At 43.6% G+C, this 14,195-nt stretch overlaps 1 protein-coding gene across 3 annotated transcripts in view; it reads left to right on the top strand.

Moving 5' to 3' along the window:
- The window catches only part of acap3a (ArfGAP with coiled-coil, ankyrin repeat and PH domains 3a), a gene marked incomplete at its 3' end in the record, with an annotated part of 100,105 nt that extends 93,555 nt beyond the window's left edge, over positions 1-6,550 (top strand). For all 3 annotated transcript variants that reach the window (XM_080733329.1, XM_080733327.1, XM_080733328.1), the window contains exon 25: positions 6,444-6,550. In XM_080733329.1, coding sequence (XP_080589455.1) covers positions 6,444-6,550 — 107 coding nt within the window. The remainder of the gene's footprint in view (positions 1-6,443) is intronic.
- Between the last annotated feature and the right edge of the window lie 7,645 nt (positions 6,551-14,195).

The raw sequence follows: 14,195 nt of genomic DNA, 5'->3' as shown, positions 1-14,195 counted from the left end.
CCGCTAGTCAAGCGGTACAACCAGAAGGTGTTTCCGCCATGCGGCCTATTGAACCCTTGCGCTCCGCATCCGGTCGTTCCGGATACGGATACGCAGGTTCCCCACTTCCGGTCCGGCCGCCAAAAAGCTCCGCCGTCACGGAAGCACAGTGGTGGGGTTTCTCTCGCTCAAAACACGCTAGCACGCTGTGCGCGCCAGTGGAAGTTATGCAACCCGAGCCATTGGGTATTTCGAACGATAACCAGGGGTTACAGGTTACAGTTCGCAGACATACCCCCGCTTTCGAGCAGGGTTATTCATACCAGAGCACGTGGTTTAAAAGCAAGTCTTTTGAGAGAAGAGATCAGCTCATTGCTAAGCAAGGGTGCTATAGTGGAGCTGGACAGGACCCAATCCCGCATGGGATTTTGGAGCCGTTATTTCCTGGTGCCCAAAAAGGGGGGGGGGCTACGTCCCATCCTGGACCTAAAGGCACTAAACGTGTACCTGAAGAAGTACGTTTTCAGGATGCTAACAGTACCCACCATGTTACGGTCGGTCAGGCAAGGGGATTTCCACTGTTCAGTGGATCTGAAGGAGGCTTATCAGCACGTCCAGATTTATCCCCCACACAGGAAATTCCTTCGGTTCGCCTTCGAGGGTCGCCTGTACGAGTATACAGTACTCCCTTTCGGTCTGTCACTGAGCCCGAGGGTTTTCGTGAAAGTGACCGAAGCAGCCATCGCCCCGCTGAGACGGCAGGGCGTCAGGTTGGCGACGTACATCGACGATTGGATGATTTCAGCGAGCTCCGCCCACGAAGTGGCGCGTCACACACAAGTGGTTTTGGCTCACCTGAAGGCCTTAGGTTTCATAGTCAACCACGGCAAGAGCATGCTGACTCCAGCAAGTCGTCTTACATTCATTGGGGTCCTTCTGGACTCATCCGACATGTCGGCCCGTCTCTCAGAGGAGAGGGTGGACAGGTTTCGGGAATGTCTCGACTCCTTTCAAGTGGGCCAGGAGGTCACTTACAGGAGTTGCATGGTACTGACGGGAATGATGGCTTCCGCAGTACATCTGTTGCGTTTGGGCAGGTTTCATATGAGACCTTTTCAAAGATGGATGTTATCCCTCGGGATCCCGCCCTCCTTGAAGTACAAGAAGGTTACGGTTTCCCCTTCCTGCGCGATCGCCCTGTCTCCGTGGCTGGTGGAGGGGTTCCTCACCAGCGGAGTCTCGATTGGCGAGGTGGTTTCCCACAAGTCGATCACGACAGACGCCAGTCTCAGTGGATGGGGAGCCACTTTCGAGGGGCGCACAGCGCAGGGGCTTTGGCCTCTGGAGATGAGGGGCCGTCACATCAACTATTTGGAGTTGATGGCTATACTCCTGGCGCTCAAGCATTTCGAGCCTTGGATTTTGCATTGTCACGTCCTGGTCAGGACAGACAATACGACGGCCATGTTTTATGTCAACAAACAGGGGGGCCTGTCGTCGTTGCCACTGGACCGTCTGGCTCGAGAATTGACGGTTTGGTGCTTGTCGCGCCTCAAGTCGATCAGGGCCTCACACGTCCCAGGTCTCCTCAACAGCGGAGCAGATCTCCTGTCCAGGGGAGGTCCTCGCTACGAGGATTGGTCTCTCCACCCCAGGGTGGTGAGCCAGATTTTTCGCAAGTTTGGTCAGCCAGTGGCGGACCTGTTTGCGTCAGCGGAGAATACGAAGTGTCCGTTGTTCTTCGCGGTGAAGGGCAGTCCTCCCTTGGGGTTGGACGCCTTAGCGCACACGTGGCCGAGAGGTCTACTGTACGCGTTTCCCCCCTTCGACTTAATCCGACCCACTCTGGAGAGAGTCAGGAGGTTCGGTCTGGAGATGCTCCTGGTGGCTCCCTACAAGGGCACGTGGAGATCGGCGATCGCCCCTCTCCTTTGCGAACCGGGTTGGCAGCTGCCTCAGTGCAGGGACCTGTTGAGTCAGGCCAGGGGGGAGATCTTCCACCAAGGCCTGCAGGTCCTAGACCTGTGGGTTTGGCACGTGAAAGGTTAAACCTGCTGGCAGCCGGTTTTTCTTCTGAAGTGGTTGATACCATTCAGAGTGCTAAGGCGCCCTCTACGAGGGCGTCTTATGATGGAAGGTGGAATGCCTTTGAGGATTGGTGCGAGTCGCGTGTTCCACCTGTGGTGGCTCATGTGGCGTCAGCCCAGGAAATTCTGGAATTTATGCAGAACCGCTTGAGAAGTGGTCTAGCATTTTCTACCCTTAGGGGGTATTTGGCGGCTATTAATGCCTGTCACCTGGGGGTGGCGGGCAAGGCACCTTCTAAAGTCCCGGAGGTCATCAAGTTCATGCAAGGAGTTGAACGTTTGAGGCCGGTGACTAGGTCTTTGTTCCCAGTTTGGGATCTGCAGGTGGTTCTAGGGGGCCTATGTCGGGCTCCCTTTGAGCCGCTTGTAGGGATGCCTTTGAAACTTTTGAGTTTCAAGACGGCTCTTTTGCTGGCTTTGGCCACGGCTAAAAGAGTTGGTGACCTGCAAGCTCTCTCGGTGTCTGCGGAGTGCATGCAGTTTATGAACAATGATCTCAAGGTGTTGCTCAAGCCTCATCTTAAGTTTGTTCCTAAGAACATGGTGGTTCCTAAGGAGCCTGTTGTTCTTCTGGCTTTTCATCCTCCTCCGTTTGTCTCGGCGGAGGATGAGCGGCTGAATTGCCTTTGTCCTGTCAGGGCATTGAAGGCCTACTGTGACAGGACTGCTGGTTCTAGAGCTTCTTCTCAGCTCTTTGTAGAAATGGGCAATGTTCTTGTCAGAAAGCCGGTGTCTAGACCCACTCTTTCGAGGTGGATTGTGGATGCTATTAGGCTGGCTTACTCTAGTGCGGGTGTGGAAGTGCCGGCGGCACTTAAAGCCCATAGCACTAGAGGTGTGGCTACTTCGTGGGCACTGGCAAAGGGAGTCTCCGTTCAGGAGATTTGTGTTTCGGCGAATTGGTCTTCGCCTTCTACCTTTGCAGCCTACTATCACCTGGATATCGAATCCTCTTCGCTAGCGCATTCGGTTCTGGGTGCAGTTGCCTCCTCTATGTCATAGAGGAGTCGGATCTTCCCCTCCCACAGGTGGGCATGTAGCCACCTGGGGTATTTTGGGGGGGACCCTGTGTTTTCCTTATATAGTGTGTCTTACTTATAAGGCGGACTTGTCCTTTTCATTTAGTTGAATGAGGCGGACTTCGGTCTGTCAGGGTCTCTCCTTATTTTCTCATGCCTTCACACCCAGGTCCGGTGGGCCTGGGACCTTCTGGGTGATGGGTCACGCCCGTTTGGGCTGTGCTCACCCGTATGAGGGGTGTGTGGGGGTATGAGAGTAGGTTGTGGCTTAGAGGGGAGTTTAAGAATCCCAAGTGGGAGGTCATCCTGGAATATTGACAGTAAACGGTAGGTTCCGTACGGAACCATTGTTTACTTAGATATGGAAGGATGACCTCCCACGTAATGCCCCTCTGTTTCACTGAATGTGGCAGAGAGTGGTATTAAGAGGATGTTACTTCCGCCTCCGGGGGCTTATATAGCCTGGAGGCGGGTCACTCCGGTTTGAGTGACAGGCCCTTCCTACCTACGTTAGTACGGGAGCTGAAGTAGTTTCTCTGAATGATCGCCAGGGGGCGTCATTACCCAAGTGGGAGGTCATCCTTCCATATCTAAGTAAACAATGGTTCCGTACGGAACCTACCGTTCTGTATTAGCCGTCTCCTAAAGAACTGACTGCTCAGTTGTTTACACACACTAAGTACCACAGGTAAAACAGGCCTAAATGAAATGACTTGTCCTCAGACGTGCTAGGTCTTTTTTTTACAAACAGACTAAAGGATAGATGGGATTTTGTTCAAGCCAAAGACCGCAGACAGTATTTCAGAAAGATGTGGAGGCAGAGGAAGTGTTTTACCATTATCTTTTTAATGCCAGGCTATGTTGGAGGTCCTTTTTTAATTGTGACATTTTACCAGACGCATGGGTTGAGGTTCCTTGAAATGAACAGCTCCGGCTGACTTGAGATTTATCCTCTCCGTTCCTGCTTGTCAGTGTTACGTTCAAGCACTTTGAAATATGTTAGAAAACGTACTGTTTAATGCTCACATATGTTGAATATACAATCTTTTTCATGCGAGTCTTTTGTTATTTAGTGCGGTACATGGTGCAGTATATAGTGACTCACATAGGCAAAAAATTACCAAACATTAATTTACATCGAGCCAGTGGAAGATTATGCTGTACAGGACAATAGACAAGTCAATAGGCCAACCTGTATATAAACTAAACGCTATTAACACTTCAACTGCTTGCTTCTAACATGCAACTCTGAACTTTCCTGTATTGTTTTCTTTTTCTGACTGTTAATATCTGTTCCATTTATTTGAATATTGTAAGGGAACTTGTATCAGAATATACCTGTGCATATTAACAATTACTGGTACCTTTGGTATGAATTGACCTTTTGTTCAATAACTCCTTGTGTCCTCTAAAACCCTACTGAAAATAAAATGGAAATGTGATTAAAGGCTAACTTTTCGCTTCTTGCTTCACTCTTCTGCCTTCTGTCCTTTGCATCACACCCTTCCCCTACAGCTAACAACATTAACACATTTTATGTACTCAGTCATACAATGGCAAAAAGTATCTGCTCCAACAAGTTAACAACGTAACGGCTATTTCAGGTGCACTCCTCTGTCATGACGATGTACAAGTCAAGCTTAACTTTATAACCTGCTGCCACACTATGGATCAAGTATACAGTAACACACAGAGGTTTTTTGATTGATTGGCAAAACCGAACACAATCAAATGATTGATACTTAAAATAATTATGCTCTGAAAATGCATGCAGATATGGCTGCTGTGGCCCCGAACAGATTTTCAAGTGGGCCCTGATTTGTGCCTCTTGCTTAGACTTTCCACTACACTATCCAATTTACAAAAATATATATATTTGAGCCTCGTATAAGTTGTACATTCATCCCCTCAACATCACCCATTTACATACACCAGTAAGACGCCCTAAGGGTGAGAAGTGAGGTCGCGCACATGGGTGCGTGCACATGGGTGCTTTGGCATGTACAGTATACCCTGTCTTGGCCATATTTATGGAGCGTCCATATATGGGCATTGCCAAATATGGGCTTATTGATGACATCAGGGATCTCCATATATGGGCATAAAAGGGACAAGGACATAATTAATTTTCCGCACAACCGCACAACACAATATGTCCATAAATGGGAATTCCCAGATATGGTCTTAATATTGATGGGCATAAAAGGGATTCTATTGTATGGGCATTCCCAGATATGGGCTTAAAGCCGCTTAATATTGATGGGCATAAAAGGGATTCTATTAGTATGGTTGCCCTAACAGCATCATCTGGGAATCAGATATAGAGGTCAGCGCCATATATGGAGATCTAAGTGATGATCCAGTCATCTCCATGTATGGATATCCAGGGTTTGATGAGGTCAGTGTCATGATTTTCATATATGGATATCCAGGTGATGATAGTCCGCAGTCTTGACAGTCAACAATGTGATGTCAGAACAGGTCAGCTATAGAGATTGAGGCATTACGGACTGACTGACTGAGTCACTGATGGACAGGATCTGCCAGTTTTCAGAGTAAACTGTCGCAATGATGGGCGCACAGGAGAGAGCGGAATGTCCAATCCCCCCTTTTAATTTGTTCGTTCTGGGGAGCTCTCAAGGGATACAAAAGAGTTCAACTGCCTTTGTCATGTCCATAGATACAGCTGTTGCCATGGTTGCGAGAAAAGTAAAGCCTCACAATTTGGGAGCTGGAGAGAGAAGCGTTCATGGTGCTTAGTGTGTTTGTGCCCATTCCTACCATGAATCATGCTGTTGGGAAGGGCTCCTCTGCAATTCCTTTCACCACAGTTTTGACTTGATCATTTCTACAACTTGTGCCAAACTTAAAGGAACATTGAGCTTTTCACAACATCAACTCTATACGAGTCCTTGCTCATGCGTACTATAGGACAGTACACGCTTATTTATTTATTTTTAAAAATCTAACAACAGTGGGTTCTATTTTGGTGTGCTAGCTTTCCAGGAAGGGTTTTAGCTTGGCATCCCCACCAATGTTATCAGTGGTAGGCAAATGTCCAAAATGTCCACAGCCCACATCTGAGATGCAGAGCGAGTAGACAATGGTATTGGTACCTTCTTATAATGAGGGTTAAGTAGGAAATATTTGAAGATGAAAAATAAGTGATGTCTTAAGCCTGGTTATATTCTGCAGTACAATGTGTCGTACTCTGAAAGTTTGCTTCTAGATCTGTAATCTTCAAATTAAATATTACAGTACACTATTTCATTCGGAATTACAAATTGTTCTTTTATTTAAAGCTTTTTTTGTGTCTTTTATTTTTGTTTTAACAATTCCTTTCCATCATTTCCTTCAGGAGATGCCACGTATCTTGACATCTTTCGAGAGTTCTCCCACATGGCCTCCCACAACCCAGAAAAGCTGAAGAGGAGAAGTGTTCACTTCAGACATTCCTTCAGGTAGTCTCAGTCTACTGCACTGGTTCTCAACCTTCTTCATCTCAAGGCCCGCAAGTTTGATGTGCATCAGGCGACGGAAGCCCATTCCATACAGTTCTTTATTTCTGGAACCCTGATCTACACTGTGAAATACTCAGTGTTCATTTAACTCAAAGAGTGTTCAAATGGAACCAAATGGACTCTTACTTGCCCATTTTTGGTTACATTTGAACACACTCTGAGTTACAAACTTTTTAGGGTCCATTTGGTTCCTAACTAGTGTATCACTTATTTAGCTGGGGACCCCCTTGAACACCCTCAAGGACCGCTGGGGTCCCCCAGACCCCCATGTTGAGAACCAGTGCTCAACTGAAAGGCAGAGATTCCTGATACTGAAAGCATCCTTGAAAAGACTGCCAAGACAAGACGGAAGTGGGGGGATGCGGGACCTATTTTTTACTTTTCAGTACATTTTCAGCACTCTCTTTGCACAGTCTGATGGAAGCATTTAAAAATTGAGTCAACAGTTTGGTTAATGTCAAAAGCATCTTTGCCTCTGTGCAATAACTTATAACCACTATTCTCCTCTATGAAGTCATCCACAGTATATCTACCAACAACTCTTTTACAAAACTCTGAATAAGTCCAGTTATTGTAGTGGTGAAAGACCAACTTTTCCACAGTACACAAAATTCCAATGTTAATTTAAAGGGGATGTAATTGATAATTGTAATTAAATACTGTATGTCTGTATTCCGATAGCAAACATTCCAAGTTACTTTTATTGCCACACAACCAGGTTGGTGGTATTTAGTTTCAGTACATATAACGTTGCAGCTCTGACAGAAACAAGGAACAAAAACAAATACATGTAGACATTTGCACCATTACCACAACCAACAATAAAAACATGAAAAACAGAAAAGGGACAGACAACCATTTAGCTATTGCTACTCTGTTCAGTAACAGGGGTTTCCCCATCTCTTCAGCTCTTTGGTAAACAGAAAATACATTTTCAGGATACCAATTTCGTACAATCAAGAGAGAGAACTCATGCAGGATGGAGAACAGACAAAATGGGAACTGGAACACTATACATTTTAGGCTGTTGAGTGATCTTTGTGGAGTTTTAAAACATCACTTACACTCCCCTTTAACTCTTGAGAGTGGAGCAATGTACCCATAAAGGCTTTACAATGTAGGCTACTGTATGTACGTGCTACTTACTGTAGCCTGCATGGTAGAAACAACTTTTTGGATGCAATGAAAACACACCACATCTTGGTGTATTTTGAAAAGAAGTATATTATTTTTTACAACCGTCACAGAGATTTTTATATAACGTTCTATAGCCCAAATTGTTCCAAAGACAAATTTACACAAATGTGTTATGTAGGTTTAATGAACGGTAATGAAGTGCATAGCAAATAATGCAAAGAAAGAACCTATGATGCTGTAATTTGATTGTCTCATGAGAGTTTGCAACAAAATGCATTTAGCTCTAGGAGGATTTGCTGGTCTTATCCTCTTTTGTGAATATACCTTTCATATTGCTTTTGTAAGACATCACATTTCTTCTGAGAAAAAAACCCAAGCACTTAATTCATCTGTGTATTTGATGTTTGTTGAAATGTTTATTTTTTGTTTTTCTTTGCAGTGACCGGTTTCATTACCTTTTTGTATTGTATCATGTAATTGATTCATTGAATGAATAACTTCATTTTTTTTTAAATAGAGGAAAATGTTTTTATTTGTATGTGTAATGCATGTTAATCTCAAACATGAACTCAGCTGCAGTGTATCTACATAATGATCAGTTCTTAAATGGATGAAGAGGGCCTTGTCATCATTAGTTGTCACTACACTACCCATTCATCTTCTTATAATCACAGTGTTATTTCTCTTAGTGCTGAGATTATTTTCTTATGGAAGATATTTTTGCATTGACTATGCTGGATATAGTCTTCATAATATTGTTTAAAAGTACTGCCATATGTTTGTTGTTGTACACAGTTCCACTATAAAATGCAATGCTGTTACTGTTGTGTAAACGCTGTAGAGGCAAAAAATAATAATAATATATCTGAATGGAATGCTATTTGAAGTATTTTAAAAGATGTTTGCCTTTTATGAGTGAAAATAAAAAATGGTCTATGTTTACCGTACACAGTATCAAAGTGATTGTCTGGTATATTGTTCTTATATGATCACACTGATGTCACTCAGACAGCTACAGTATTTCTGATACTACAATACCCTCTTTTGTAAAAAAATAAATAACGTGATGCAAAAAAAAGGGCCTTTCACTATGCATTTTACCAATAAGGGACAGGTCGTTTTTTAAAGAGTGCCATGACCCTCCCTCCGAATGGGGGGAAAAATCAATTGACTCTCCCCTAACATAACATAACATTTACCACAGTAAAATTATTCCTAAAACCTAAGCGTATTCCTAACCTTAAAGTGAGAAAATAAAATGAAAAGTTAAATTGGAATTTGGCCACCCTAAGTGAGTTTCGAACCAGCAAACTAGTGAGATCATCAGACTGAGAGTAGAATGACGAATATAATACACCATCCAGATGGGTGGCAAACTGGCAACTAGAGGCTATAAGGGGTTAGCCCTGAAATATGACGGCCATATACAGTACATGGCCGTCATGTTGCCAGAACTTGACACCTATACTTGCATCTAGCGAGGTAGACAAAGAGCAACGGTTTGAGGTGCTTACCCAAGTCTAATTTCAGTCAGAATTCCGTAACACCTCAATGGTGGTCAGCAAATGCCTATGGCTGACCTGCCCATATATGGAGGCTGACCTGCCCATATATAGAGATCCCTGATGTCATCCTGCCCATATATGGAGGCTGACCTGCCCATATATGGAGATCCCTGATGTCATGGAGGACCTCCATATATGGAGCTGACCAACACTGACATCATCAACTCTACATCACCCGGATCTCCATACAGTATGCCTATATGGCTATGGCTGACTCATTCTGACATCACCAGGATGACTCCCATATCTGTGAATGCCAATATATATATACATGTCAGTCTAACTAATATGCCCATATCTCCATATACATGGATCTCCATATATGCAGGGCTGGATTAACCATTGGGCCAGTGGGGCCGTTACCAGGGGCCTTTGGCTCTCAGGGGTCCTTGGGGGAACTGGGCTGCGTGGTCATTGACAATTTACTATTACATTTATACGTTAATTAAAAACGTATAATGTATAAACTTATAAAAGTGTGGGCCCCTCCTCTGTTACTCCAATACAGGTGCTTTCTTGGCCCACAGATGATCATCGTGGCTTAAAATCCGAACTGGGTAGTGCACGTCAGGAGGGAAGGGGGGTTATGGTGGAGGGGCCCTAAAAAATTAAATTATCGCCCAGGGGCCCTTGCGGGGGTTAATCTGTCCCTGAGTGGTCTAATGATCTGACTTTCAACAGAGAGGTTCCATATTCAAACTCCAGTCTACCTGTAGTTTGATGATGGATTACTTTGCAATGTTCTTTGTAAAGATATGCATGAGGAACTCAAAATGTCTTTGAAAATGCACTGGGCACCCAAAGTCAGGGCTGCCAGAATCCAGAAGATTAGAATTGTAACTTTACTAACTGACGGTTAAGATAAAAGGACTTATTTGCGAAGCGTTGTAATGATGGTGTGGTGGTCTAATCATCAGACTCTATGCACAAAGATTCCATGTTCAAATCCCAGTCTTCCTGGAGTTCACTGTTGAAGTCTTTCAACTTAAGTTTAATAATTGAAGGGTAACATACAAATAACTCTTCAACAACGCTAAAGCCCACACCACACCAATGCATGTCATGCAACTCCTTGCAACAAAACTATTTTCAGGTCAACAGCACTTGATCTATTATCAGACTCTCAGAGATGTTCAAATCCCTGTTCTACAGTTCAATGGTTTCAAGTCTAAAAAAAACCCTAAAGAGCGCTTCAACAGTAGTATTAAAAGTAACAGACATGAGTCAACTGTGCCTGAGGTATAGTATAGTGGCCTAATAATTGGACTCTCGCCATTGAGGTCTGAGTTCAAGTCTCAGTTGATCTGTGGTTCAACATTGGGGTGTTTAACTTTACCAATTAAAAGCTAACATAGTCCTACTAAAGAACATTACTAAAGAACATTACTAAGAAGATGTGTGACTGAATGGTGCAGCACATAGAAACAGTTTTCAAATCAGCAGCTTAATTTAATTTTAATAATTGAAGACTAACATACAAATGAATACTAAAATGATTCTGAAGAATGTGTTTGAGTGGTGGTGTAATGGTCTAAGCATCTGATTTCATGTGCAACCAGTCCTTGTTCAAATCCCACATCTCCTATTATTCAATGCTGGAGTAAGTGGAGTTTCAACTTAACTTTACTAACTGAAGAGAATCATACAAAATAACTCTTGAATAGCAAGATACCATTGCATTAAACAAACTGAGATTCCATGATTAAATCCCAGGCATCATGGTAATTAATTGCTATTTTTGGCATAACATAATAGAGAAGACAATATCACTTGTTTTCATGAGTTATAGGCTAAAGCCATCTAAACACTTCAATTTCAATTCAAAATCCATAATTCAATGTTGCACAAAGACGTTGTTATGATGTCTTTTCTACAATAGCCTCCAATACCCAGACTTTTATTTAGCATTCTCCTCTCTGTCCACTTTTTGAGGGATTTTGGGACTCACTTTTCTCCGGGTGTTTCGCCTTGATGGGACTCACTTTTCTCTGGGTGTTTCGCCTTGATTTTGGGACTCACTTTTTGGGGGATTTTTGGGGGATTTTGGGACTCACTTTTCTCCGGGTGTTTCGCCTTGATGGGACTCACTTTTTTCCAGGTGTTTTGCCTTGATTTTGGGACTCACTTTTTGGGGGATTTTTGGGGGATTTTGGGACTCACTTTTCTTCTAGGTGGCCTTGATGGGACTCAACTTTTTCCAGGTGTTTCGCCTTGATTTTGGGACTCACTTTTTGGGGGATTTTTGGGGATTTTGGGACTCACTTTTCTCCGGGTGTTTCGCCTTGATGGGACTCACTTTTTTCCAGGTGATTTTGGGACTCACTTTTTTTTTTTTTTTTTACTTAAGGCAATTATCTTAATCACGGAACCATTGTGCTTATTTAATCTGTACTCTTGCAAACTGTCAAGTGAAAGATTAGAGGTAAAGGTACAAGAGCCAGGTAAAACTTCCCTATAATGGGTTTGAAACAGGAACCTCCTGCTTGTCAGCACTGTATCTACTCCACTGCACCAAATGTCTCATACATTGATTGTTCTCTTGCACAATTTCAAGTGAAGATTAGTTAAAGGTGTAGGAGCCAATTAAAAGTTTGACCAACACCCTTGCCAGGTTTGAACTAGTAACCTTCAGGCCACAATTCCTTCGCCTTAACCACTAATCCACAAGGGTTTACACTGGTTTTGTTCTCTTGCATATTTTCAGTAAAAGATTAGATAAAGGTGCAAGAGTAAGATAAAAGTTGATCGAATCCTCTATCTATGCTGGGTTTGAACCAAGGACTTTTAAATTGCAAACTCTATGTCTTTACCACTGCACCAACAGTTTGTACTTATGTTCTTCTCTTGTGTGTTCTTCAGTGTAAGATTAGATAAAATGTAACAGATCCAGGTATAAGTTGGAAAATAGTCATTACCTTCTATACTAAAGGTCTGCATCTGAACCACTACGCCATTAAAGTTATGTAGTTAACCCTTCTCTGGGTTGGCACCTTGCTATTCCTACATACTTTAACCGAGCAACTTGATTCAAAATTAAAAAATTCCACCTTACTGTGGATGTATGCATGCTTGAGATTTTTACTTGGAAATAATTTGTAGTTTTTGAAATATTTAACTTTAAGTGCCCAATGCATTGTCAATGACAATGGCCTTTAAATGAGAGAAACCCCAAGCCATCAGTGTTAATTGCTCAAATGCAGAGGAAAAAAAACCACTTCAAAACCTGTCAGAGTTTCTGACAGGTAGTAAAGTGGTCTCAGGGTTGCCAGGGGTTCGTCCAGGGGCCCTCGCGGGGGTTAATCCGTCCCTGCATATATGGGTATCAGGGATCTCCATATATGGGTAACTGGTCCGACATAATAAAGGATAAAATAAAATAAAAGTCCCTATGGGTATTCCCAGATGATGCCTTGTAAGGGGAACCACACTAACAGAATCCATATGGCCAAGACAGATGGTGCGGCATACCTCGCCCTTTAGACCCTTAGGCGTCTTTAAAGCATCAAGGAATTAAATTAAGTCATATTTTTTTGTCTATTTGTCTTGGATTACTTCGTGCTGTGTAGAAATGTTATAATTTCTAAGGCAGGAATACATTTTAAATTATAAACATGTCAATAAATCTATCACTTTCTTGCTTTTTGTTAAATCGAGATAGGCCTATCTCGCAATTTCATTTTGAGATAAGATTTGGTCGGGAAACATAAACAGATCTTATGTTTGACAACGTAACGGTTCAAGGGACTTGGTCGTCATCTTCATCACTGAAACTGTCACGCGTGCGTCCTTTACGCTTGTGCTGTTGACGTATTATGATGTGCCGAAATTGGTGTCCTATCGAATACTGTGACCACAGTTATTGCCAAATGATTGGGTTCAGGGTGGTCGTTAAAGAGGTTGTTGAATGAATGAGATGTTTTCCTGATGTCATGCCACACATTTCTGAAATGTAGGCCTACACATTTTGCTAAACAATTTGGCGGTATACAATCGTCGCCAGTAGTGCTTTGGGGGCCGGACGCGACCGGACGCCGTGTGGCCGGAAATATTTCCCCACTTGCACGCGCACGGACGGCACCGAACGGTGCACGACCGTGTAAACGCGTGCATACCCCCCATAGAGTATGATACCCCCCCCCCCCCCCCCCCCCGCGAGAGCCGCGACAACCCCCCACCCCGCGAATCCGCGATAACTACAAGCAATACTTTAATCAGTGGCTACTACTATGGTTTCTAGTGGTGAATGTGTGAGCGTCCTCAAGCCCAAGTCCCCTCTATTCATATGGATATAGCCTAGGCTACTTTAACACCTAGGTTTCCAGCTGTGACTGCATGTGTCGATGTGTGTGTGTGTCCTCATACATGGCTCCATATTACTGTGGTATTTAGTGTTTGAGATTCGTTCAAGGCAAACTTTGTTTCTCTATCCTACTGCAGCTGTATTTTCTAAATGAATTAAAAGAAAGTAGAACATAAAATCTTAAGTAACAATGCAAGTGTAATTAAGACTAGAAAACTATTGTTTTCCCACCATTAGATCTGTCCTTCTATCTAAATAGCCTCTAGAGGCGCGTGCACGCGCGTGCACGTGACGTCAATAAATGACCGTCCTCCCGGAAAAAAAAAATCCCAAAGCACCACTACTGCTACTACTACTACTACTACTACTACTACTACTGTACTGCCCGGCTACCTCGATGGAGGGGCAAGTGCGTCAATGCGATATCATAGCGCTACCTGCACCACTGGCACTGCTACCCGTGGAGCAGAGCCATCTACCGTGGAGTAACATAATTCGATAAGTAACCCATTAGGGTGTAACAACTGTACAAAATAAAAAATGAAAATACGATGGGTAGGAGGAGGAAGTACTGTACCAGAGTATGG

Source organism: Nannobrachium achirus (assembly GCF_963921795.1).
Source record: "Nannobrachium achirus genome assembly, chromosome: 9".
Taxonomy (NCBI): domain Eukaryota; kingdom Metazoa; phylum Chordata; class Actinopteri; order Myctophiformes; family Myctophidae; genus Nannobrachium; species Nannobrachium achirus.
This window is presented reverse-complemented; position numbering and strand designations above follow the sequence as displayed.